The sequence below is a fragment of the Strigops habroptila genome, chromosome 12 (assembly GCF_004027225.2).
Source record: "Strigops habroptila isolate Jane chromosome 12, bStrHab1.2.pri, whole genome shotgun sequence".
Taxonomy (NCBI): Eukaryota; Metazoa; Chordata; class Aves; order Psittaciformes; family Psittacidae; genus Strigops; species Strigops habroptila.
This window is the reverse complement of record NC_044288.2, coordinates 9,127,374-9,154,093: the sequence shown is the minus strand read 5'-3', so window position 1 is coordinate 9,154,093 and position 26,720 is coordinate 9,127,374. Positions and strand designations below refer to the sequence as shown.

The 26,720-nt window shown below is 45.4% G+C and overlaps 1 protein-coding gene across 4 annotated transcripts in view; it reads right to left on the bottom strand.

Annotated features, from left to right (window-relative positions):
* FNIP1 (folliculin interacting protein 1) overlaps nt 1-26,720 on the bottom strand; it is a 67,413-nt gene that overhangs the window by 21,343 nt on the left and 19,350 nt on the right. For 2 of the 4 annotated variants that reach the window (XR_003994211.1, XM_030504974.1), the window contains exons 2-7: nt 17,637-17,763; nt 8,534-8,677; nt 4,030-4,130; nt 3,711-3,785; nt 3,084-3,175; nt 236-319 (exon numbers count right to left, since the gene is read on the bottom strand). Coding sequence is in view for 3 of the 4 variants with exons in the window: in XM_030504974.1 (XP_030360834.1) it covers nt 236-319; nt 3,084-3,175; nt 3,711-3,785; nt 4,030-4,130; nt 8,534-8,677; nt 17,637-17,763 (623 nt within the window). In the remaining variant the exon portion in view is untranslated. Of the gene's footprint in view, nt 1-235; nt 320-3,083; nt 3,176-3,710; nt 3,786-4,029; nt 4,131-8,533; nt 8,678-17,636; nt 17,764-24,501; nt 25,282-26,720 lie in introns of those variants that run through there. The other 2 variants (XM_030504975.1, XM_030504976.1) reach the window with 2 other exon arrangements.

The window sequence follows — 26,720 nt, the reverse complement described above, 5'->3', positions numbered from 1 at the left end:
TATGAAATCCATCATTAAATGTGTGAGTTTCCAAAATAAATCAGCACACAAGGAGGACTATTAAAATGCCTGCAGTCCTCTGGGGATTTAAAGCATGTAGCCAAAAAGGTAAGAGAGCAGGCACGGCTGTCCATGAAAAGCACATGAAAATCTTATTTCCAGGGCCAAACTAGGACTGCCCACGGTTGTGTCACCCCGGCTAGACTAGGCACACAGCACACAGCACACTGCAAACCTGCAAAGAAAGAGGCGCTCCGGATGAGGCGGAGCGGACCTTGCTCTGAGAACGCCCGCCTGGGGCTGCAAAGCTGGGAAAGACCTACACGGCAAAACGTAAAATACACAGGGGAGAATGAGGTTAGTAAAGCAGAACAGTCCGTAGGGAGGGGGCCAGGGCAGGGAGAGGAGATAAGCCAACATAAATGCAGAGTTTATGCAGGAGAACAGCTCTTACGCTTAACAGGAACGTGGATTCAGGGATACGGCTTACAGTGGGGCTATATAGCATTTATAGAACTGAAATAATAGACCCAGCTTTACACTGTCTCCCATACAAGGATGAGGTTTCTCTCCAAGGGTGCTTTCTTTTCCTTTTTTTAAGTTGAGAAATGATTAATTTATGCAGGCTCAAAGCCTAACTGGATCACAAACAGGAGATTCATCGTGGAGTACAATGTTTGGTTTAACATCCACACTGGTGGGGATGAGGAACAGTGCTGCTGAAGACGACAGGGAGGAAGGGGGAGAAGGGAGGCAGAAACTCATCTTAGGAGGACCAACGGAAAATTATAGGCTGAAGTAGTTGTTCTGAGAACAGTCAGTGCATCAGTTTAGTGAAATTATCATGTAGAAAATCAGTATTAGCTGTCTCTGTAGTCCATTTTAAAAGTAATGCTGGGTTGTAGGTGTACCAGGGAAGGAGTGTATTTGCTGTACACGGAGCCAGAAGAAATGCACGGGTATGTTTAATGAGTTAGTGGCCATTCTGCCTCCTAAATTTGAAGCTAATGCTCACTCAAAGCTTTCTGATTTTCACAAGGGCCTGTAGGGACAGGCCAAGGGGAATGGCTTTAACCTGCCAGAGGGGAGATTGAGATGAGCTCTGAGGCAGAAGCTCTTCCCTGTGAGGGTGCTGAGGCGCGGGCACAGGGTGCCCAGAGAAGCTGTGGCTGCCCCATCCCTGGCAGTGTTCAAGGCCAGGTTGGACACAGGGGCTTGGAGCAACCTGCTCTAGTGGAAGGTGTCCCTGCCCGGGGCAGGGGGTTGGAGCTGGATGGGTTTTAAGGTCCCTTCCAACACAAACCATTCCATGATTCTATGATTATAAAAACCACAAAGGCTGCACCTCAACAAAGCCCCCTGCCATTGTCTTAGCTCTTCACTCACTAAAGCAAAGGACGTGACCACTGCATTTTTTTTTTTTAAACCAGGGTATCTAAAAAAAGCACCTTGTAAATAGTTCCCAACCAAAACACACAGCCCCTTCTATCACAGCCTGGCGAGAGCCAGTGAGCCAGGAGCAGTCCCTGCTGCTGAACGCAGTGGTCAGAAATGCTGCAGTCACAGATTAACTTCACCTGCTTTAACCACGGTTCCCCCTGCGCTGAAGCAGGAACTGCAAACACACACTGTGGAACTGACTGCAAACCTGTGCAGCTCCCTTACAAAGACAGCTCCAGCACCCTCTTCCAGCAGGCAATCTCACCACTTCTCGTTGCACACCCTTGCAACAAGGTGCCTGAGCTTAGGCAGTTATCCTGCTCGGTGGGCAGGAGTTCCCCTCACCCCAGAGCTTGGCACAGATGACCATGTGGCACCGGCTACACCTAAATCATAGCGAGCCCATGCCTAACAGCTGTGTTAGCTGAATTTGAACTTGCAGTTCAGATCACACTGGTGATACAGCAAACTTTTGCCAAGTGCAAACCACAGCAAAACCCTGTAAGTTGATGAAGCGAGTTCCTCTCTGATCTTAGATTGGGCACCTCATTCACTGCTGCACTGCGAAAAACCACAACTGAGGCCTGAAAGGAATACTGGATATTATAAAAAAGATGCATTTTTCCAACTTTCCTGGCTTAGTAATTCAGGAAGCATTTAATAAATAGATTCTTACAACTTTAATTAGCTTCCCTTATAAATGGGAATGACTGCACTGAAGTATACAGCTTTCGAACCCAAAAAGCATTTAAACCCATGTCAAAGCCAGAAACCCAGTCAGAGTAACTAAGTCATCAAGTTCACTCCTTCCTTCCAAGCCTAGAAAAGTGTGTTTTACATACAGCAATATTCTGGAAAGCAAATGTCAAAAGCAGCCCCTCATTTCACTTGCTACAACAGCCATTTGCTTGGGAAGTCAACAGTCTAAACCAAGGGGAAGGGTGTATGTGCTGAAGAGCTCCTTGGGCTGCCACACTGGACAACCAATCACAGTATCTTACTATCAGCTCTTTTCCAAGAGGAAAAGCCAAGACCTTCCCCTCTTTCTGTTATCTAATGTTCATAGAGCCTTCACCCACAGCACCTCCACGAAGGCCAAGAACCGAGAGGCTCTTCCAGACTGCTTAGCTTCCATGGTCAGACAGAGATAAAGAGGAGAGAACAGAAGATACTGTGCCTGATCTGATCAGACCTGCAGCCCAGCTGTGCCAGGTTAACTCTGACTGGTATGAAACACGCAGCCACACGTGCTCAGGTGGCCAGAGTACAGGACAGAATGAGAATTATTAACAACATAAACCCATGGAGCTGAGCCAGGCAGAACCCCTCCTGCCTGATCTGAGATACGCTGCTTAGGAAGTTCCACAGGCTGGTATTTTCCAACATCTTCTGTATGTGAACTTAAGTGTATCTAAATATTTCTATTGTGTATTTTATATACACATACACAGCTGTATGTATTGAACCACTGCCAAGTGCTTGAACTGTACGATTCATTCTCCTCCAAACCATACCAACATTAATTTTCTCTTTTATCTTTAGCTTTTTTTCACTATTTGATTCTATTTAGAAGACTTTCATATTCTAGAATCTGTGATTACTCACTTAAAGATACCAGAAAAATCAAATCTGTTTGTAATTACCTATATTCCCAAGAAGTCCATTCATAATTGTACTGTGGTCAGGCTTTAATGTATTGCTGTCTTGATTAATGAACTCAAGACTGTCCTGCAACCTGTAACAAACATAAAACACACAACAAAAACAGTGATTTGCATTTCAGTAGAATACAGCAGTACTTCATTATAGCCTGAATTGAATGGACAAGATAAGAACACAGGCTTCCACTAGAGGAAGCTTTCATAGCCTAAGCCACACTCTCACTTGGGTCAGTTAATACACAGAAAACTAAACACTGAACCTTCTGAAGCCAGATGTTTTTATAACACCTTCTTCTTCATCTTGGACTAAATTCCCTAACCCCAGTGTTCTGTCCTCATCCCTTCTCTTCTAGTGGTTGCAGGTGCTTTTATACAATATCAAGCTTCACCATTATCAGCATTAAAGGAATGCTTCATTCATTCACTTAAAGCAAACTGAGGTGCAGACAACTGCAAGGGGAAGGTGAGGACACTAGTGACAGGATGTAAAGGATCAGGGAATAAGAAGATATTTTTCTAGAGTAAGAATCTGGAGGGTCCAAATAAAGTCTTCCATGTTCTTACGTTCACCTGCTCATGTGCAATAGGTACAATTTGCAATGGACTCACGTATTGAGACTTCCATAGATGCTGCTTCCAGTGCGAGCTGTGAAAACCTTGCTGAGCATGAGCTGAGGAGGTGAGCTAGAGGACAACAAGGAAGATGTCAGTCAGAAACACAGTGCCAAGACAGGCTTTGCTTTCCATTGCACAACCCTCCAGATTTTAGAGACCCAAAGAGCCTTTTGCGTCAAAAGCGACCTCAGAATGACTTTAAAGCAAACCCAGAAATTCCTTTTGCTCTGCACTTGTGGCATTCAATTCATTACATGTTAGCACTAAGGAGTAAGTCTTCTGAAAAGAGCAGCAGCAAAAAAATCAGTCTTACCGGATCTGGTGAATTTTCAGTGTGGAGCCCTTGTAGCTCATGGCCACAGAGCCAAACATCATCTCTCCAAGCATGTTAGCATCTGAGGAACACCGAGAACCCTGCAAAATAAACCCACCAACATCTGGTTTTATGGACTTTAGAAGCACACTTCTATGAGCAACATATGACTAAGGAAAATATTGTTTATTTAAAAGATAAACATGCAAAATATCTTGCTATCCCACTGCTGGACACACTAAGTTGACCAGCTCAGTAAAGATCATGCCAGCATAGATAGCGATCTTAACGTTGGCAGTGAGCTAAACCACTAAAATCACTCAACAAACTTAACACAGCACAGGGCTGAGGGGAAGCAGATTTCAATAGCACTGAGTCAGGGGACTAAAAAGTTCAAGTCTTGATAACACACTTTACTGAATAAGAACCATTAAGGCTAAACCTTATGTCTGCTTGACAAGAAGAATCACAAGTTCCCTGGAGATCTTCTAAAGCCTGTGCACTGGAGCCAGGTTGGACCAGTGCTTTCTTGACACAGACTGATTGATAACTTATCCATGGATAGTATTTTATATCTGATGCATCCTTCCCTGGTGCTCCTGTGATGTACTAGCAAGGAGCTGTAGCATCATGATGCCAGGCTTCAGCTGTGCTTCTCGGCTGGCGAGAGCTTGCTGTAAGGCATGCTGTAGATACAGAGGAGGAACCTCACTGTGCCACATCACAGGCTAGAGCAAACACTGCAAACAAAACCTAGAATTAAAAAGTTACTCAGGGCAATCAACTGGAGACGACTGCTCAACTGACACTCATCTTGTCTGTATACTTTCGATGACCGAGATTACTGCCCCTTTATCCAGGGCTGTTTCATCTCTAAATAAGAACATCAGCGGTGGGTCTCCATTTGTGCCTTGGCCTGAACAATTTGAAATATCCTGATCACTAACTCACAGCTCAGGCTGTTCATAGAATCCCAGGTTGGAAGAGACCTTAAAGCTCATCCAGCTCCAACCCCCTGCCACAGGCAGGGACACCTTCCACTAGAGCAGGTTGCTCCAAGCCCCTGTGTCCAACCTGGCCTTGAACACTGCCAGGGATGGGGCAGCCACAGCTTCTCTGGGCACCCTGTGCCAGCGCCTCAGCACCCTCACAGGGAAGAATCTATTCCTAGTATCTAGGAACAGCTTAAAGCCATTCCCCCTTGTCCTGTCACTACATTCCTTTGTAATCCTATCAAAAGGTTCCTAAATCCAGTCACAGAAATAATCTTGTGTTTGGAAAATGCCAAGTGCCGTATCTCCGTATCCCTTACCCAAGCTCTGAACTAGCAGATTTCTACACAGGCTTGGAATATATCTAACTACTTCGCCCAGCATCAGTGAGCTCAGAGCATGATTAAGGACAGGGTGTCCACACTGTGGGTTCCTACCAGCAGTATGGAGTCATATGAGAATGACCACTCGATGTTTCTGCTCACGCCACCCTACAGAGCAAGGGCAGGAACAAGGGAACATTAATCAGCCAAAAGGCAAAGCACTTAGAAGGCTTCTCAATTTTTAGCTCTTCTCAAGCACTCTCAATTAAGATGATGGTACTTCATCAGACTCCTGTTAACCTCTGAAATCTGCTGTCAGCGCAGAAAAGATAGGGGATGACTCAAAGTGGCAGCCACAGCTATAAAGATGAGGATACAACCGCAGGGTTTGTTAGTGTTCACATGACAGGGCAAAATCCGACCATTAGCTGGGTCTCAGAGAAACTCCCCTCTTTCCTTCCCAGGATACCATACTGAGTAGGTGCACTGGAGGCAGTACTGGAAAAACTAGACTTCAGAATCAGTCAGGATGAGCCAGCAGCTCCAAGGAAGCATAAGCACAGACATTAATGGCTCTAGGAAATGACAGGTCTGGCAGCATCATGAAATCCTCCAGGAAGAACACTGCAAATTGCTACAGCCAAACGTTATGATGGGTAGCTTTAAACCTGTTGCAGATCTTCAATGGAAGGACTCATCCTGAATAAACGTCAAGCCCTTGATGGTTGGTTTTGGCTTCAACTTTCTGCTGTTGTGAAAATCTAATTCTAAAGCTGAGGAAAATGCTTGCAGAGAAAGTATTGATTGTCTTTGTCAAGCAACCGAATTAAAAAGAGGCAAGTGAAAATCAGCTGCTAATTCGATTATAGGGGTTTCCCTTTCCTCTGAAAGACAGAGAAAAACAGTGCTGAAGGCAAAGGGTAAGATGCACCCATGACCTGTTTCAGTCCGGCATTTCATCTACACTTAATTTTACCATGCATAACAGAAGATGCACATGTTTAATACATGCAATATGGCACCACTGCTGCAGCTCAACTCCTTGGGCCTTTAATGCTGCAAAAGAAAGGTCACTCAAGACCAAAGGAGAGTGCAATCGACTGAGGAAAGGGGTTAAATATTAAAAACTCAAACAGAAAATAGTCAAGGAGCACCTGGCAAAAAAGGCACAACCTCCAGCACTGACAGCTTGGGGACAGACCAATGCCCCAGGTCAAATCTACCAGCCCACATAAAACCTGATCATAACATACACCCAAGTGCGTGTTAGTGTGCATTAGCATCTTAGAGGCAGTACAATTTGCATGATTTGGAAATTACATTTCTGAATATATTGACAGCATTTAATATTCCACTTGCTGCATGTATTGTCTTAGCAATAACTAAGTACAGATGTCAATTAAAAATGCAGGACAAATAGATGTCAAATCATGATCAACAAATCAGAAGGACTTTCAGACAAGCAGGTACCGGGGTAACTCTCGTGTCACACATGCAAATAATTGTGGACAAGCTTGGAACCACATTCAGCTTCATCTTAATGGATTCTGATCACATTTGTGAGGAAACTGGATAGGACATAATTAAAAATAGGGAAGGCTGAAACAAAGCCCTGTGTTCCAGCTTGCAATTAAAGTTGCTCATATATAGTCCAAATGTATTTAAACAAGGAAACATAAAGAACTATTTAAAAAGTCCTACAGCATTGTATTATTTGGACTTCTATTTTATAGCTTTCGAAAGCAAACAAACAAAAGGACTTATAAATACTGCAAGTACATGAAGTATCTTCTGAGGTTTCACACGCAGCAGTTAGAAGATGGGGAATGCCAGGCTGAGTGATGTCTGCACAAACTTACCCCAGCCCTTCTGCACACATGACACTGAATTTTATGGTGCAGTAAAGAACTGTTGTATTTACAACTCTCTGCTCACTCGCTGGGAAGCCTGGAAGGAGCACGGGGAATGCAGTAGGTAGTTTACAACAGATACACTGTGGAAGACCCACCAAAGCTGGAATTCTCTCGCCACTTTCTGAGCCTGTCACGTAGCCACACATCAGTTCAGCTCAACTCAGTCAGGTTTTGACTAAGTGATACGCGTGAGGAAACAGGGACTCGAAAGGGAAAAACTTTCCACAGCCTTAAAATACACTGTCATGCCAACCACTGAAGTTAATTTCCTTTAATAACGTTGACCATTGTTTGCACAGAGCCTGCCCAGTAGGAGAAACAATATCTGGATAGTGGGGGGCATCATTTTTCTTGGTCACACAATGCATGAAGGAGGTTATTCTGTGCTGGAAGGAAGCTGCTGACAGAAATGTCTCTTCCTTTCAGAACTGCAGCTAAATGCCCTTCCAGGAAGGGAGGAATGGAAAACAGATCTTCAGCCACCTTACTAAAGCTGTGGAAAAGAGTGTGATGAGACAGAGAAAACAAGAATACGCAGCTCGCCAAATATAGCAAGAGCTGTCGTGACAGTGGGAAAGTCAGCACTGAAAGGTTCTTCATCTATATCTACGGCAGATTAAGACATCAGTAGTACTGTACTTCAGAACAGGTTGTGGAGATAGCAGCTTCCCTCAAACACACAATTACTTCATTACAAAGAGTGGAAGGGCTTAGTTCTATTTTAGGGCGGCTTAATATAAAACACTTGTGATCCATGGAAGGAGAGATGACAGAAATATATCCGTGTCAGATGACTCCAGCTACTCTCACGGCCAAAATCTCTTATGTAAAATGTAACTCAAGCACACCGAATCCCTTGTTATAAAGCTGTTACACAGACTGTCCCTACAGATAGTGCTTTTCTCTGTTATTTCCCTGGTATTTAGTAATAAAGTAAAATAAACTCTTTCACCTATACCAAGATAAGGTATTTGTGCCAAGTCTCATCGTACCGAACCAGCGTTATCACCCGGGTCATGAGACAGAACAAATGCCCTGGAGAAACTTCTGCCATTCGAGACGCATCCTGAGAGAACCAGCTGGTTGGTTTTACACTTGTTCAACCCCAAAGCTACAGAATTAAACATTACTGACTCAGAACCAAAGTCAGATTTTGACTGAAAACTGCTCTCCACTGCCAGCCTCAGATTTCAAGCACTTTATAACATTCAGTACCTCACCTGACACTGGTATTTGACATGGGTTATGCCAAAAAACAAAGGCAAAAGTGACTCACCTGGTATTTTGGGCATTGCTCTTTTGGATCAGAGAACGAGGAGGATGAATTGATTGAACTATCCAAGGAGGAAGAGCTGTCTCCTCCAGGCTTCAGTTGGCAGCATTTCCCAAACACTCGCACCTGAGCATCGCTGCAGAGTTTCTGAAACACAGACAATGTATGCGACACACTAAGACCCACGATCTGAAACCACTGTTTAGCAGCACTGTACTTACCTGTTTAGGTAAGATATTTAACAGCTGAAAGGTTTATGCCCCAGGAAAACAGTTAACCGAGGATTTATTGGTGTCTCTTGCAGCCTGAATGTATGAGAGAATGCTTAGGTGTGAGCCAAGAGCTCACAGGTCACTGCAGCTCCATTTTCCTAAGTAACCATCCATCTCTAAAGCTTTACAAATGACTTAAGACCCAGGATTAGGAGAAAGGATGGTACCAAAGCATTTAAAGGCAGGATGGCAACAACAGGCTCCAGCTGCCTTCATCTCACTCCCTGTGCCCACTGGGGTGGAGGTGACTCAGCGGTGTGATGGGCACAGATCCTGACCAGGAGCAGATCACCATGTACAGGAAAACATGCTGATTAGGAATAATCGAGCAAGAACAGCAAAGGAGTCAAGAAATTCATGTTACAAGGATAACTGAAAAGATACTATTTTTATAGCTCTCTCCCTCGCTGTGTCTAAGTTCCTTAGTCATTTTAAAGAGTGGCACAGAGGTGACACGTTCCTCTTGTTTTCAGTACAAGGGAATTGTGCGGCTGAAAATGGACCAAGCTGAAAAACACAGTCAGTGTTACAGGGAAGCCAGAAAAGTTTCACAAAGCAATGCAGAAATGGTCCTAGGAATGATTTCTGATGGAGATTGAGGCAGAAAGCGTAGCAAGAGAGGGAGTGAGGAGGGCTCGGATGGAGCAGGAGCTGACATACAGAGTGGGCAGCATCTGTGCCCACTGTGCACACACAGCATTGGCCATCACTGGCACAGGAGATGCTTCACTATTGTTTCCTTCATTACTTAAAACCATCTTTGATTTCCCCTGTGAATCTTGGCATCCCAAGCAGAATCAGCATCCACGTTAGTCGATGCCATTTGAAAAAGCATTAGGCAGCCCTCTTCGCCTAAAGATCTCAGTGTATTTAACATGTACTCATTACACTTCAACACACCCACGTTAAGGTTGGAGTTACTTCCATTTGCCAGTGGGCAGCACCAGGAGACAGAAATAGTCTACATTGCTCAAAATTACACACTAACTCTGCCCTAAAACTTTCTTAATTAACATGATATTAGGCAGAAGCTCTTTCCTGTGAGGGTGCTGAGGCGCTGGCACAGGGTGCCCAGAGAAGCTGTGGCTGCCCCATCCCTGGCAGTGTTCAAGGCCAGGTTGGACACAGGGGCTTGGAGCAACCTGCTCTAGTGGAAGGTGTCCCTGCCCGGGGCAGGGGTTGGAACTGGATGAGCTTTAAGGTCCCTTCCAATACAAACCATCCAGTGATTCTATTAGCATTCCCTATATAATCACCAAACCAGGAAGAGCAAGCTGGAAGCAATCCCTACGGGAAACAAGGTTCAAGGGACAGATGGAAATACAGCAGCGCTATTATGTGTCACAGCTTCATCTCTGGCCCCACGGGTCCACATCACAAACTCCCCCCTTCATTCAAGATCATGAGTAGCCTTGATCTTGAGTAGCTACGAAAAAAAAGGAAAAGGCATAAAGAACAGTGTGAAATACCCAAGGCACAGGGCGGTAACTTCATGACTCTGTTTGATAACCAGCAACAAAAAGACAGTTGCCCGACTGCTGCAGAGGGGTTTTGATGAGGAGAAGATGGGAATCCTGTGTCTCTGCCCTGGGCTGTGCAGGTTCCTTAGGAGGGAAGTCACTTGTTAGGGACAAGTCACTTGTTAGGGACAAGTGACTTCTATTTGGCCTTAACTGTGGGTGAGAATTAGCAAAACAGCAGAACATGAGGGATGAGCGAGCTCCACGCGGCATTCCGCAGCGCTGCTCCCAACAGAGAGCTGCAGCCATGGAAAGCCTTAAGGAAAAATGTGCAGACAAATCAGTAATTCTGAGCAGAGGGGAAGGAAGCATTCGCCAGTGCTATGCTTCACTGACATGTACAACCTCCCCTCGCAGCATCCTCTCCTTACGACATCGCTGTATTCCTGCAATATGGAGATGTGCTAATGGCTCGAGCACAGTGCACAATGGCTGGAACATGTGAATGATCATCATATGACTTCAGTAGGAACTCGTGAACTCGAGTTGCATTTTATCTCTGACACAAACAACAATGTCCCAGGCTAGGCAAGCATCATGTGATAAAACCACATCAAATCCACAGGGTTACAGCAGCTTCTGCAGGCAAACCACAGTTCGGCTTGCATTTTCCATCAGATGTTGAAAGTTCCTTCTCAAAAGTTACAATTCTAACTGAGCTTCCTGGGGACTGTAAAGCCATAAATGCATTTCTACAGGTGGAACAAACCCTGTATGCATTAAAAACACATAGGCTATGTTTGCAAATTACTTACTTTTAAGTCATTTCTTCTCAGTATCACTGCGCTTTGCTGCACAGCAGCCTTCCCCATGTCCATTGAGGAGTTTGGTATCTTGAAGTAATAGTTGCCTGATTTAAATAGCAAACCAGGAAAATGGCTGTTTGGCCTCTGCAGTGGAGTTCAATGAAGCAAGACTCCTGCAAGGAGCCTGTAAATGAGGCCAGGATCTTTCAGATACCCCTTTTCAGAACTTTGTGACCAGTAAATCCCTCCTAAAACACAGCTCAGTGATGGATTTTGGTGTTCGCTCTTTTACAACTTAGCATGTGCTTAAGAATAACCTGCTGGAGAATGAGATCAAGTACCTGCAATGCCCCTCTCCTCTGCAGTTTGAGACTCCAAATGTCAGTGAAATCCTAGCTCCTACAAATCTCCAGATATTCTGCATCAAAGCAGTGGGATTACTTGCATTCCAAGATAATATTCCGCAGATATTAAAGCCAGGTTTCCAAAAATAAAAAGATAACTTAAAGAATTAAGAACTGCACAAGAGGAAGTTTGGGAACTGTGGGTTTTCTTCCCAAACACCGTTGTGACAGACGAGATCCCGAGGCAAAGCGCTGCTGGAGCCCTCCGGAACGCTCCCATGTGCTGGAAGCAGAACATCTGCTGGAAGGATGCCGCGGGCAGCTGCCGCTGCTGGCTCCGCGCTGCTCTCCCCGCTGCGGTCACACTCCGTGTTCCTTCCCTGCCAGCTCGCTGCGGATTCCGCCCAGCTCCAAAGGCTTCCTGGCAGTCACAGCTCTTACGTTAGAGGTCACCATCTGCTGAAGGCCTTGGGGACCTCGCAGGTAGAACTGGAGGTAACTCAGTCTTTATAGTACGACAGGGTACAAAGGAGTTTCTTTCTGCAGTTCTGCTTCTGGAGTCTCTCTTCTCCACTTCTTATCAGCAAAGACCTTTATTTAACTCTTTGCCACAAGGTCTATAAATTCTTCAGTAAGTGGAAAGAATGTGCCCAGGAAGAGGAGTTTCTGCTGGGCAAGTTTTGCTGTGGGGATAGTAAGAAAGTTGAAAGGAGCCTGGTGTGCTGAACTAAATCCAGGCTGTGTGCATGTGTGTGAGGGCTGTGAGTGGCAGAAGGAAAGAGAAATGCCATCATATGCTTTACTCTTTGCCTCCTTTCTGCAACAGCAGGTGCTCAAATACCACTGTGGTGGCAGTGATAGAGAAATCTCTATCTCCAAGCAAAGCTGCCACTCTGCAAGAGCCTTGTCCCTCATTTCTAGAGCAGGTTTTTCAGCAAAGCTGGGAAAATGTTCCAAAATAGATAAATTAACTCTTTTGCTCTATTAATATGTGTTAGTCTGGATTTTTTCTTAAACATATGCATCCACTTAGGACATGAGAATAACCTGAACAGACATTCACTCCTTCCCTTCAAGTGCTGCTGTAAAAATCCAGGTTCTTTCCTCAAATGCAGCTGACAAGTGCTACATTCTCCCTTTATTTCCAGGGTTGTCAAGTTCCTCTGTTACTGAAAGGTCAGTGGATGGAGTAAAGGCAACCTACACTCCCCCACTCCACTAGTAATCTTCCATTTCTGTTTAGAAACCCGTCCACCGAGAGCCAGAGAGACGAGAGTCTCATTTCACACAACTCACCTAAAAGCAAAAGGCTCACTATCCAGTTACTAATCCCTCAAAGCAATTTGCTGTTCAACATTTATCCAGTGCTAAAGTATATCGGAGCACGTGGCTAATCCTGGCTTGTTTAAAACAGCATTCCATTTTTCTCCTTTGGGATAAATATGACATTTGAGTGAAAGAAATTGTGGCAGCAGGAGATGGAGTGTCACATGGCCTTTCAGTTACATTACCCCAAAGATGAAGACAACTCGGTTACATGGCAAAAGTGAACTTTTTGTTCCCCAAATCCAAGTCCACCTCTAGATCTCACATTCTGCATCCCAGGGGCCACTTTTTCATTTCTTCCAAAAACCAAGACAAACCCTCCTGAAAATCCTTTTCTGCCTTTGGGTCCTGGCAACAAGTCACTGCCCTTTTCCAAGTCCCTGTTTTTCCCCCTTTCCAGGCAAACCACCCAAACTCTAGATCCCTGCTCAGCACAATGCTTAGCTCTTGTTTTCTTTCCTCCCTCCTCCTCATGGTCCCTTAACATCCCATCTTCCTCTCTGGACTCCATGCTTTCCTCTAGGCTGACCTTTAGACTTACGGAATCTTTCAGCTTCTTACACATCCATCAGCACCCCACTTTAGTCAAATCCCAAATGGTAACCACTGTCTTGTCATGTGTCACCAGTGAACCACAGAAAAAGAAAAGGAGCAGTTAAATGGGATGGCTAACCCCATCCCCAAACTCATTCAGCCTGCTTCAAGGAAAGCCCTAAAACATCATTCCCCTTCCCAGCATCTTCCTTGATTTACTTCCACTTCTCCCCGAAGGCACCTCCATTTCTGTGGCATCTTTATCCCACCCAATTTCCAGCCTTTGGAAGAAAACTCCTCATACTCCAGCTGGCCTTTGCACATGGTGAGGTAACTCATATGCCACACAGCAGCAGCAGCACAGTAAGATACAAGGGAGGTGTCGTGTGAGGCTGGTGTGAATGCGGCGTCAAGGCTGAGAAGCCAGGCACAGGGGTCAGGAAAGGCAGAGGACCTGGCCTCTGCACCTCAAAAGGGAAAAGGAGCTGCTTGTCATGCCTGGTCTGAAATCCAAACCAGGCCGGGTATCTGGTCTTGAGGAGCATACGTGTGTTCACAACCATATCACCCAACCGGGTGGATGTATGTGTGCGGGACCTGGTGTGCAGTCACCAGGCAGAGCACTGTCAGAGGAAGAGGAGCAGACAGGCACAGGAATGAGTCTGATAGTAGAAACCCGTAACACTATCACCTGCAAATCAAGTAATACAGTCCCAGTAGAAACGAGACACTTACTAGCATGAAGAACAAGCTCTGAAGTAACTCTCTAGAGGAGGCAGTGGATCAAACCCACAAGCTTGCCTGTAGAAGGACTCTGATACCCAAAAACCCAAGGGATGTGGATGCTTGGGTGTAGACTGAGGCTGTTTAGTAAAGGTACCAGTAGTCATAGAATCCCAGACTGGTTTGTGTTGGAAGGGACCTTAAAGCTCATCCAGTTCCAACCCCCTGCCATGGGCAGGGACACCTTCCACTAGAGCAGGTTGCTCCAAGCCCCTGTGTCCAACCTGGCCTTGAACACCGCCAGGGATGGGGCAGCCACAGCTTCTCTGGGCACCCTGTGCCAGCGCCTCAGCACCCTCACAGGGAAGAGCTTCTGCCTCAGAGCTCATCTCAATCTCCCCTCTGGCAGGTTAAAGCCATTCCCCTTGTCCTGTCCCTACAGGCTCTTGTCCAAAGCCCCTCTCCAGGTTTCTTGTAGCCCCTTTAGGTATTGGAAGCTGCTGCCCTGGTGTACTCAACATACAAATGCCTGTCCTGATACATTTCCTCATTTCCTAGTGTCACAGGCCTGGAAAGGGCAGCCACTCTCTTCTGTCATACCCTGGCAGGACTCAGGGGAATTACCCCGTTTCCTGATGCTCACGACACAGCAGCCTTTCAGCTCTGCTTACAGAGCCTGTGGATCAATATCCCATCCTCTGGAAAGCCGGGAGGAACCTCTCCTGCTCAGCACCAAAAAAGGCATAGGAGGCACAAAGGGGATCTCTCTGCCTCCCCCATGCCAAGCGCCCACAGCTGCCTGTGGTGGATCCGCGCCTGGCCTCGGTGGGAACGCCTGGCACTGCCTCCGGCCAACATTCCCGGAGCCTCCCGGCTGCTCTGCGCTCCGCTCGCCAAGTTTAACTCTAGCAAGACCCGGGGAAACCATTGCTTCTCCTGTGCAATTACCATACCTCACTGGCCATACTGCACACTCCCAGCTGCCTTCTGTGTGTCGCTGCGTAACACCCTCCCAACACTCTGGTGTACCAAGTATTTGGCTTTATTGAAGCATGAAGAGGCTGAATCTCCAATGAAAACACAAAATCCTCATTTGTGTTATAGTCACATTTCCCTCACGGATCATATGAGCCTAGTAATGCTTTAATAATTAGAGCTCAGGTTGGTGTGAGCACAAACTCTGCAGTTTTCACTCATCAAGAAGGCAGCGCCTACCTTTTTATATCCTGAAACATCTGTGTCTGGAAAAGTTTGCTCTGATGCTGTTTGAATTTGATTACCATCCCTTGCTTTACAGAATCCAAATGACTGAACCATTTTCAACCTTGGTCCACAACTCTCGACATATGTAGAGATTAGATGTACAAAATAGAACAAAGTATATCTCACCTTGCTGCAGGCGTACAACTCTTAAATTCTAATTGCTTTCACATCTCGTAAGCAACAGAAAATGGGAACTGAAGAGCACAGCAATGTAAAGCAAACTGAAACCCTCTCAGTTCTCCACATTAGAGTGATTAGACTTCAACCAGAACGGTCTGGCCAGTGCTATGCACTCTTGCAAACCTCCCACCAGTGTTATCTGCAAATGCAGAGGTATAAATCACACTAGGAAATGGGGCAGGGAAGGAGAGATGCAGAAAGCACTGGCTTTTGTGGGGTGCTGAACAGATACCCTTTCAGAAGGGAGAGTGCCCAGCCCACACACGTCTGGCTGCAAAAGGGCAAGAGTGCCTTGGAATGTGCTTAGAGCCAAGATCTGGCTTTGTGCAGGCAGGGTGTGTCTTTGGTAATGAAAATCACGATAAAGAGCAAGAAAAATCAACAATGCAATGCCTTGGCAATGGCCAGAGCCTGCTGCTGACTGCACATGCCTGCGCTGAGCTGAGCTGAGGACCCTTCTGCATGGTTTTACCTGCACAATGTTTCTGCTACTGCAAAGCTTTGTCTTACAAGGAAAGCTTTGCCTGACATGATGTTATCTGAGTGCTCTGTAAGGCAGGTATCATGGCAAGCAAGGATTTCAATAGATTCTCTTTCAAAGTCTCCTAATACCACAAAAAAAGAAGAAATATCTCAAGTTACCAGAGACAAGTACTGGCATTTCTAACTCCCTGGGAACAGTGTTCCTCCACCAGTCTCACATATTCATTTCATAGAGATGGTGAATACAGCTATTTCCCTCCCCTTTAGCAAAGAAAAAGGATAGATTAATAAGGAACCTTATTAGCTTCATTATCAGTCATTTATTCTGTTGCTGTTGAGCTGCCACAGCCAATAATCCTCCTGAAATAAACCAAAGCAGTAAAGTTTACAAGTTCACTGTGCATGTACACTTCTATCTTAAAGAGATTTTAGGCTTCCAAGGAATCAATTGAAATATGTCTTTTTTATTAATGAAATAGTACTTTATAATTAATGAAATAATAGTAATAAGCATAGCCAGCAATTCATACCAATAAACCACTTCGAAAGATCTCTTGTCTTTAAAAAACTGTTCTATCCAGGGGTCCTTGCCAGGACATCAGGAACTTACGAACTATAAAACCATTCTACCAAGTTAAAATGAAAAAGAGAGATGTATTTTGTTCAACATTTGTGAAACTTGCTTTACTTCATCAATTCTCAGAACTAGGAAACTGGGATCTTGACTCATGGCTGTAAAAGAGCTAGAGTAAGAGATGGAGGAACCTGGAAGTTAGTGCCCAATGAGACACAAAGTGACTCCCAGAGGTTAGGATGTGCAGAAATAGGATATAGGAAGCCCTCGGGATGAGCAGCATCAGGCTGGCAGCACTCAGCAACAGGCTGGAAGAGTTTACAAAGCTGGAGGAAGAATCTTCTGGCTGTACTCCAGTACCCAACACGAAAACCAGGGCTTGGGGTAACATGTTATTTTGTGTACTCCTGCCTGTAGAATGTAGTAGGTTCTATGGGTAAAAGCAGCTGGGACCAAATTTCAGTTCACACAGTGCTTTCTGCTTGCAGAGCTTAAAATGGTTTGCAAATGTTTTTAGAGATGGTGAAAAGGAAGTTCAAAGTTGTCCAACGTCACACAACCACTTACAATAGCACTGTGGGTAGAAATTAATCCTCTGGCCAGATCCCTTAGAAGGAAGTATCCTCATCTGACTGCACCCATTACAGTTTCAATTAACACATTACCATGCAGACCATGCCAAAAGGAAAAGCAGAGGGAAAGTTTTCAAGTAACTCTGTGTGAAAAACTGTCAGCAAAGTGCAGAAACTGGGATCGGTGAAAGTTGCCCAAACAGGACACCTGAGGACACAGGACAGGATTAATGCAGACCCCACCATGGCATAAAAACACATCCATAAACACCAGTTTATGCCCTGCCTCAGCCCCTCAGCACTGCCTGCTGCAGCCCCAGGAAGGAATCCTCCTCTCTGCAAGAGCAGAAAGTAGATGAGCCCGGGAATGAAGAGATCACTAAAGTATTTAAAGCTGTGAAGAGTGAAATCACTGGAGCCTGAATCATTTGCAACAGGCATTTAAATATAGCCCTGCACATAACCGATGTTTAAATGCTAATGTGAATCGAACAGAACCTTTGTCATACAGCAGTCTTGCCGTTTAAAAGCATACAGACCATAACCATGTAAGTTAGCCAAATACTCACCGACACCGAAACATCCTCTATTTTTCTTTTAGCGCTGGAGTCAAATAAGACATTCCGTCCTCTCCTCTCGCAGTCCTGGTACACGATCAGTCGGATCTGACTTGGGTCAAACTCCGGCAAAGGCCAGCTTTGATTAAAAAATACAAGAGCAGAAGCATCAGTTACCACAACTCTTCATTACACTGTTCTTTCTGCATTATCTGTATGTACAAAGTTGAGCAAATGCAATGCCATTTCATCGCACCCTTTCATCCTGTAGCCAGAATTATTTCTGGCATAAACGGTATCAATCCACTACAACCACATACAATGATGTGTGCAGCATCACCAGCTCTTGTGCTCTGTTTTGTGATAGTGAACGTTTTCTTCAAGTTCCAGCTTTTTGAAATCAAAGTCATGGAAAAACTCAGCTTTTGTGTTTAAAGACAAAAACCCAACAACCATAACCCACAAGTCCTTCATCATTGCAAGCACTAGCTTGAAAGCATTCACAATTCAAAAGCAAAAAGGCCTATATTCACAGCAGCCTCTCCCTTAAGTAATGAATTTCTGCATTTGCAGTCATGGGTTTGCAGCCTCGTGGGTTGGCAAAGCACTGAACTCCACAGCTGAAAAAATGCAAAGCACCTTCCCTACCCCTCTTCAGGTCTCACAACACTGTAGTTCTGTACACACATTACTAACTGCAGTATTATAAACTACAACATTCATACTAATACATATGCGCTGATGTTGGGGAACCAAGCACCATGTGTAGCTTGGTCCTGCCTATATTCAGGTCCTCACTACACTCAGAAATAATCTCTTCTAACACACCTATTCCCAACCGGTTTTGTAAGGAGGAAAGGAGCTCCCTGAGCCTCTGCCTTTCCCCAGTGCCCCTGACTCCAGAGGAGCTTGGCAAAGGGAGCACTTGCAGGGCTCAGGTTGAACACCAACTGTATAACCTTGCCACCGTATTCAATTTCCATTTTAAAATGCTGGCCATCAGAGCCCAGCAATCCCTGTTGCCCGTGGGCTCGGGAATCCATTTTCACTGGTACCTTCTCAGTTCTTGGAAACAAGACGCCTGCTCTGTCCATGAAACCAGCAGGAATCATCTTTCAGCTGGTTACAAGCCATTTCCTAGATGAGATGAAATTCTATCTTCCTTATCCTTGGCTTTTAGGCAGGCTGCATTAGCATGAAAGCCCAAGAAGTGAGAAACGAGGCACTGGAACTTTCCAGCTGTTAATGAAGGACACAGGCTCCCTGTTTGCAAGCTGTACATTTATTTCAGCAAAAAGACACCCACAAGTGATAACATGGATTAAAGTAAACCTGGCCCAGCAGACTCTAAGATTATGGTGTATTTTCCTCTCCTCTGTCCCTCATTCACCAACCAAAAGGTTTCCTTCTCTGCACACATGCTCTATGTGATCAGTAGCGAATGATGATTTGTAACCCAACAACTTCTATAATAGGTCACAGCATCAATTCGATCACCAAAGCTGTGGTTGCCTTTCAGAAGTTTTTAAGACTCTCCAACATAGATTCACAGGCTTTACACCTAGTGCGGTCCCACCGAGGTGAAACTAAGCACCAAGACACAGTTACTCGGTCTCTTAAGAGAGGAAATCCATTTCCTAATCTGCTCAGCTCCACCATTTAGCAACAGGAGAGAAAAACAGAAGCTGCAGAGAAGAGAATGTGCAACACATGGCAAAAGCAACTTATTACAAAAAGAAAAGCTTGAGCAACTTGAAACTGAAGCAACGTGATGTGTAGATTTGGAGGCAAAGAGCTGTGCACCCTCTCTAGGTACTTAAAGCCAAGCATCATCCACAGAGGGACATGCCCATATGGAGAGTGGGCTGCAAACCAAGCAAGTCTGTCCCTTAAACTAAGCACAGAGACAAACACAGAGCGGAGGTTACAGCTACTGGGGGCTCTGCTCATGATCTCCATCGTGCATGTCAGAAAATGTAAGAAAACAAATCCATATTATTTGATACATATTTGAGTGTGATCAACTCAAAGGCAGTAGAGCCTGCCTTCAGCTAGACGTGAGGAGGCAAGAGGACTGCTGGATAAGCTGCTTCCCTAAGGAACCATCTCCATATATTTAAGTGAACTCCATAGATGTCTGGAAACTCATTTTGTTTCCAGATAGACCATGGTGGTTCCTATAAAGAAACAGTGTGTGACAATAACAATGAATTGCTTGCCAAAAAGGTGCTATCGCTTGCTCCACCCTTGCAACGCATTTCATTTTCCTCCACACTCGGACAAAAGCATCTCTTCCATTACCCAGTGCTTTTGATATTTGACTTTGAAATTACTGGCAAAGAAGGGCAGTAGCTGTTCCAGATCTTAGGGAAGTCTACTTATAAAAAGCTCCAAGAGCAGATTACACACTAAGAGGAGAGAAAGCTAAATATAAAACTCTTGCTGTATTCGGAAACATACTGGATCAAGGTAACAAGAGCTTGTTTACTTCTCAGCTTCTCCACATGACATTTTAACTTTCTCTAGACGAGCTTTTAGTAGATATTAACCCTCGTAATTTGTGATAATTCCAGAGAAGCGTTATGTCTGTTACATAATGGAGTCCTTAAGCACATTTCAGCCTTGCAAAAACATTCCCTGGCAATAGCGGGCCACTTCCCAAACCCCGAGAAACTTGACGAGAGCTGGGGGAAAGTTCGTTTAGACAGACAGTAAACAGAGGCAGGCTGGCACCTCCGACTCGGCCCCACCACTGCCCCGCCAGGAGGAAGGAGGACACCGAGTAGCTTTGCTTTTGTTGTTAGCATCTTTGGAATACCACTACACATGATATCTGGATAGATTATCCCTAGAAACGTACAAATTCCTGCGTGCAATGCACAGGGCATGTTCTCAAAACAAATAGACCAGGGCAATACTCCAGCGCCGATGAAAACTGACCTAGATCTACTGAAGAGAATTAGTTCTGTTTATAAATGGAAACCAACTTTGACATTTAACTGATGTTTTCCTGAGATCCTCATATGAAAACCAGGAGATGCAGAATCAGATGTTCCAGCAATGTTAATGAAAGGCGAGTCTCCATCTCCTGCACTGCTCTGGAAGTGACAGCTCTCCTGTGTGACCTATCTACCACTCTTTGATCTTTCCTTGAAACTGACTGAAGAAAAAACAAAACCAAACACTGAAAATAACAAACAAACATAGAAGTCACCAGGAGAAAAGCCCAACAACCTTTTCACCAGTGGAAGCGATTGGGAAGTTAGTGCTGCGAGCACATGCGTTGAGCCAGAGAAGAAATAGTGAGCAGGACACCAGCCCTGTGGAGATCTATCTCCACTACACGAATAGTGGTTCTTCTTGAATGAGATGTTCAGAAACACCTATATGAATAAATGGGGTGGAAATCCATTGATATATAAATGCTGCCTGGGATATTTCAGAAGCAAATGCTGTATGACCAAATTTCACCCAAGGACAGCCTGGCTGAGGTCAGAGGGGACCTCTGGAAGTCGCCCGGTCCAACCCCCCTGCACAGATGCTAAGTACAAAGCACAAAAGGAATGGAATTCTTTGGGACAGAAAGGCAAACCTCCACGTGAATAATGATGAAATTATCAGAAACTCATAATAAAGAAATCAAAGCCTGAAAAATTATATTTTCGTGCATGTTCACACTTAAGCACTGCTATCGTTCAGTTCTTCTCTCTCACCCGTTTTGTTTTCCTGCCTTTTTTACCTTCAGCCACTAGGAATATTACTTGTAGTTTACATTTACAGCTCCATTCCATGCTTCCCGACACCTGCACTGCGAGTCGCATGGCAATCCAGAACTCCAAATGCTCTCCAAGGACAGATTTTCTCACGTATCTAATTCCTGGAGTTTATTACTGCCATTGACCTTTCTCAGCAAGAGGCAACTGAATGGCTTTAAATTGCTATTACTACATTGTGTGCAAGTTCCAACAGATGAAACAACAGAGAGAGAAATCCTTCATTACCACTCCACCAATTAAAACACATGATTTTCCCCTGTAATTGAAAGCAAACACATTCCTTTCTCCTTGTTTCCACTGCAACACGAGCAGCACTTCTTCATTACATTCAAGGTTTAGCTCAATGCTATTCTTCCTCCTGCCTGAGACTTTACTTGTAAAACTATTTCATATTAACACAGCTTAGATAGTATCCGATTACCTTTTAATAATTAACAGATATTTTAGAAGTCTTACAGAGAAGCAGTTGAAGCAAACTGATCAAGGTATTCAGCAGGTAGGAGTTCTAAAAGAGTTGGCTAAAAAGTAAAGTTGTTCAAAGCCGGCCTGTGACTAACCATTGAAAAAATAAGTTGAAACTATTAAACTATTGTTTTCCTACATCATGTTACCCATAGTTATAAAAATTGCCCGGTGATGAATCACTTGGAACTATTTTTAAAAGCATCTACGCAAATGGTATTTATAGTTTATGCTAGCTTATCTGTTCTGCGTGGTTTTCGTGTTAGCACCTTGGTAAAAGGCTGCCAGAACAGCCAGGGCAGAGCAGGTCTACCCTACCCTATGCCTGCCATGTGAAAGGAAACTTCTTCCTTTGTTCCTGTTGAGCACCAGGACAAAGGTATAGGGATCCCCAGGGCTTATCTCCAACTCCTGCAGGTGATACTCTCCATGTATTAGTGTTATTACAGTGGTGCTTAGACCCACCCAACTTCTACGCAGCGTTGGACAGAGGTTCTCCCTGTCTTGAAGGGCTTACGCTGCAAATATGAGCTCATTCCACAGGGTGCCTTGGGATGTTTCAGATGCAGATTATCTCCATAGAGATGTAAATTCACATCAAAGCATTCTCACCTGTAGATACAAAGTCCAGCAGTATTTAGGCTCCTGCGCTTGCTTTCTTACAGGGAAGGAAATCAGAAGCAAAAGGAGAATGGTCCTTGCCAAGTCCAGCTACCACATCATACACCTCTCATCCTGACTGAGGTGTTTTTTCCACCAAGGGATTCCCTTCTCCTGCCCAAATGCCTCTGCACATTTATCTGTTAGGGATTTTTTTTTCTCTTTTGGCTTTGAGAAGATACAACAAAAGTTGAGTATATGGGACACAGGGAGAGGGTATCGCACGTATTTTAATACCTTCAATAATTCACTTCTTATTGGACCCTTATTGTACCAAGACAGCTGTGTAGACCTTTCTGAAACTCATTTGGAAGCAATGAAAACAGCAATGTACGGCATGTTAACGATGCTTCCAGCTTTGGAAGACCACCCATTAGCTTTTCTTAAGAGGCATGGGCAGGTTATTTGTTTTTTTAATAATACCATCTAAAACACAATAGAACTTCATGAGGATTCACATGACAAGGGTGATTCAGACTGATCTGCAAAGTGAGCATTTTTATCGAGAGATTCCCCTTCAATGCTGGTGACATAACATGACTATAAGGCTGTGAGGAGGAGGAGGAGGAAGATCCCTAGAGAAACCACGGGGCTTGTACTTGGAAGGAAGTTTGCAAGATACTTGTCTTCGCAAGAGCTGAGGTCACCCCAGGGTTGTGGGACCGTTGTGGTGAATGCCTGCTGATTCTGCAGAGAAAACCAGCGTTTGTGACTTGACCACGGCCACGGAGGGAGCCCATGACGATGGATTGCGAAGGAGCGGACCCAGCGCCCCGGACAACGCTGCCCTCCATCACTCTGACCTCAGTGGGGTTTCTCAGAAGTCAAGGGATGGCTTGGAAGAACTGACAGATGGTGGATCTCCTCAGGGACAACCACCCACGACGGGTGGCTGCCTGCTGCGGTTGCATTCTTCAGGTTAATCACAAGGAAATAAGGTTTTGTTTAGAAAATAGAGGTCCCTTTTCACGTCTTGAAGGAGGGTGACACGTCCACAGGCACTGCAGCACCGTAGAGGTCAGCTCCATGCTCCACCTCTGCCTCATTCATTTACCAGCTTAGCAATCCTCACCTTGAATAGCTGCACTGCTTGAGCTCCAGGAAACTTCTCCTGCTTATGCTAAGCACATATTGTACACTAGGCACACAGTCAGCCAGATATTTCACACTTGGTATAATAAACTTGGACCTACACTTCAACTGGCTTCCAAGGTCCTTGGCTCTGTCTCGTTCTTTAACTGTACATGAAGCTGACTTTAGTTTGCTTTCATTTTTTTCCTCCCTTCTACCAAGTCACTTGGCTCTCATTAAGACGCCTGATTTATGCACTGAAGTCCTATAAATGAGCCTAATGCCCTTCCACAAGCAAAAAGATGTAATATATACAAGTTAGGTGCAGTCTGGTCAATACATTAATCATAACCTGGAGCATGATACTGAAAATAAGACAGGTTGGAAGGTTTTGTTGAAGACATACAGCACTTTGAGTAACTTTGCAATTTACACAGCTTCAGAATCTACAATTAGTAATTTAATAGAGTATTTTTGGGACTACTTCAGGTACATTGTTTCAGAAAGTACCTGTTCAGCTTCTAGCTGATTTAAGCACATCTATCCCTGCAAACATATGCACATACACACACACGCTCTATTTCTTTTGAAATACCTGTTTTAACACACACACAAAACACACACACAAACGAGACACAGCTGCTCAGTTAAATTCACTAGCCCTGAAGACAATGTTTTACATTATCCAACTAGACTGCACCTCCCTTTGCAAAATTACAACAGATAGGAGCAATTCAGGGGGGAAAACCCCACATTTGTGCCATGTAGCATGTAATTATAAGACGAATTGTAAATAAATTAAATCCATAAAAGCTTCACATCTCCGGAAGAGAAACAGTTTCATCACAGTCAAGATATTAAGCTTTCCAATAATTAAAATCATCTCAAGAGCAGTGCACTGACCGTACCTGGGAAGCATCTTTGTCCCCCGAGCAGCTCCACTTTCCAAAATCCCTATAAACTCCTGTTGTGCCCGGCTGCCAACTCAGGTTAATAATAGCAATGAGCCATATTCATCCAAAACCACAAGACTGTCAGGTGACATATCAAGAGGTCTGAATTTAACTCAAACAAAAGACTCTCCATGCTGCAATGCAAAAAGGCTTAATCCTAGCAACAGGATCACAGAAACCACCTTCAAGGCAGCAGCTTTCCGGAGCGCACCAGAGGCGTTTGTGCGGGGCTGAGGCCGCGCTGCCCCGGAGTTTCATAACCCCAATCCTGCCCCTCCATTCTGGTGCACAGCCCGGGATCTCTGCTCAGGAAAACACCCCTTCCCCGCTCCGCTGTCTCCTCCGGTGTATTGCTGCAGAGAAGATCAATCTAATTCACGGGAAAGCTCAGTGCTGCTTTGGCAGAGCCGGAGCGGACATGTCAGTCCCATCTATCCTCCTCTAGCGATCCCGATCCGAGTTGAGTCTCATGACCCGCGTCCCCCGGCCGCCGTCCTGCACCTCCGCCAGCCGCCACCGTCGGGAATTCAGCCTGCTCGGATGAGAACAGGGGGGGCAAAGCACCAAGGCCTCCTTCCAGCCTGCCCCCCCCCCCCCTCCTCCCTCCCCAGCCTCTACATTCCTGGGAACGCCGGGATGCTTGTGCCGGAGCCCGGGGAGCGGAGGCAGAGGCCGAGGGGTGGAAGAGCGGGCGCTGACAGCCATCATGTGACGCTGCTGTCAGCGGTGCCACCTGCAGCCGCCAGCCGCCATCCGCCACCAACACAGCACCCACGGCCCCGCACGGGAACACCGGCACCGGGGGATGCTCACGGGTGATGGGGAGGGGGAACAGGCGCCATCGCGGCTCTGGAGGGGGTTTGCAGGAGAAGTAAAGCCCGCCCGGGTCCGGCCATGGTGGCAGCACCCGGTCCCCTCCCATCGGCTCCGATACGAACAAAGACAGCACTGTGTGCCCTGCGAGGGCTCATTGATATTACAAGGGAAGCATCAGGAACGTGCAAGACATGTTGGAGAAGAGAAGGCTCAGGGGAGACCTTGTAACAGGCTTCAAATACCTAGAGGGGTGACAAGAAACCTAGAGAGGAGCTTTGGACAAGGGCCGGTAGGGACAGGCCAAGGGGAATGGCTTTACCCTGCCAGAGGGGAGATTGAGATGAGCTCTGAGGCAGAAGTTGTTCCCTGTGAGGGTGCTGAGGCGCTGGCACAGGGTGCCCAGAGAAGCTGTGGCTGCCCCATCCCTGGCAGTGTTCAAGGCCAGGTTGGACACAGGGGCTTGGAGCAACCTGCTCTAGTGGAAGGTGTCCCTGCCCGTGGCAGGGGGTTGGAACTGGAGGGGCTTTAAGGTCTCTTCCAACCCAAACCAGGCTGGGATTCTCTGCCTCTATGGCAAGTGGATGGTGATATAGGGGTTGTTCAGCAGGGGGGAAGATGTGAAATAATGCCCACAAAGAAATCCTGACCAACCAGATATCTATAATCAAGGTTTCATGACTGTTCTTGTGGTAACCCAGGCTATGCTAGGAAGACTGCCCGGTACAGCACAAAAGCAAAGAGCCTGCTATTTAAAGAACCTTTTTTTTTTCCCTCTAAATTGTGGAGGAGGAACAAGGGAGATGGACAAGGAAAGGAGGAAGGAACCAGGCATCCAAAAAAGCAATGCACATTAAAAGCCATCAAGTCTTGTTACAAGCATATGTGGGGCCAATCATTCATACTATTAATTTTGTACTACCTTTGGACAAAAGTCAAGGAATATATAAAGGAAGGAGACTGGAGCAGCATAGCTCCTACTTTAAGTGGCTTTTTCCCCCCAGTGTCTGAAAACCTACAGGTTTTGCAAATATTTGAAATACAAAGGCAGCAAAAATCCATTTATCATCAGGATCCTCTGTTCCACGGCATCCCACAGCGCTAAGCTTAGGGCTGTTGATGATTCCCCCATTGCACAAGGTGGGTGAGCAGATGCACTTGTTCACAGGCTCTGGCCCAAGACCCAAGTGATGCTTTGCCCTCCGGGATAGATTGCACCACAGAAAACTGAGCTCCCTCTTATGCTGCGTATTAAGTTCAGGAACAAATTCTTCATCTATTGACACAACAGCAGTTTTGCTGATGCTTTATAGAAATGTAGTATCTTTATGTTTGGTGGTACACAAGTGTTTTGACACAAA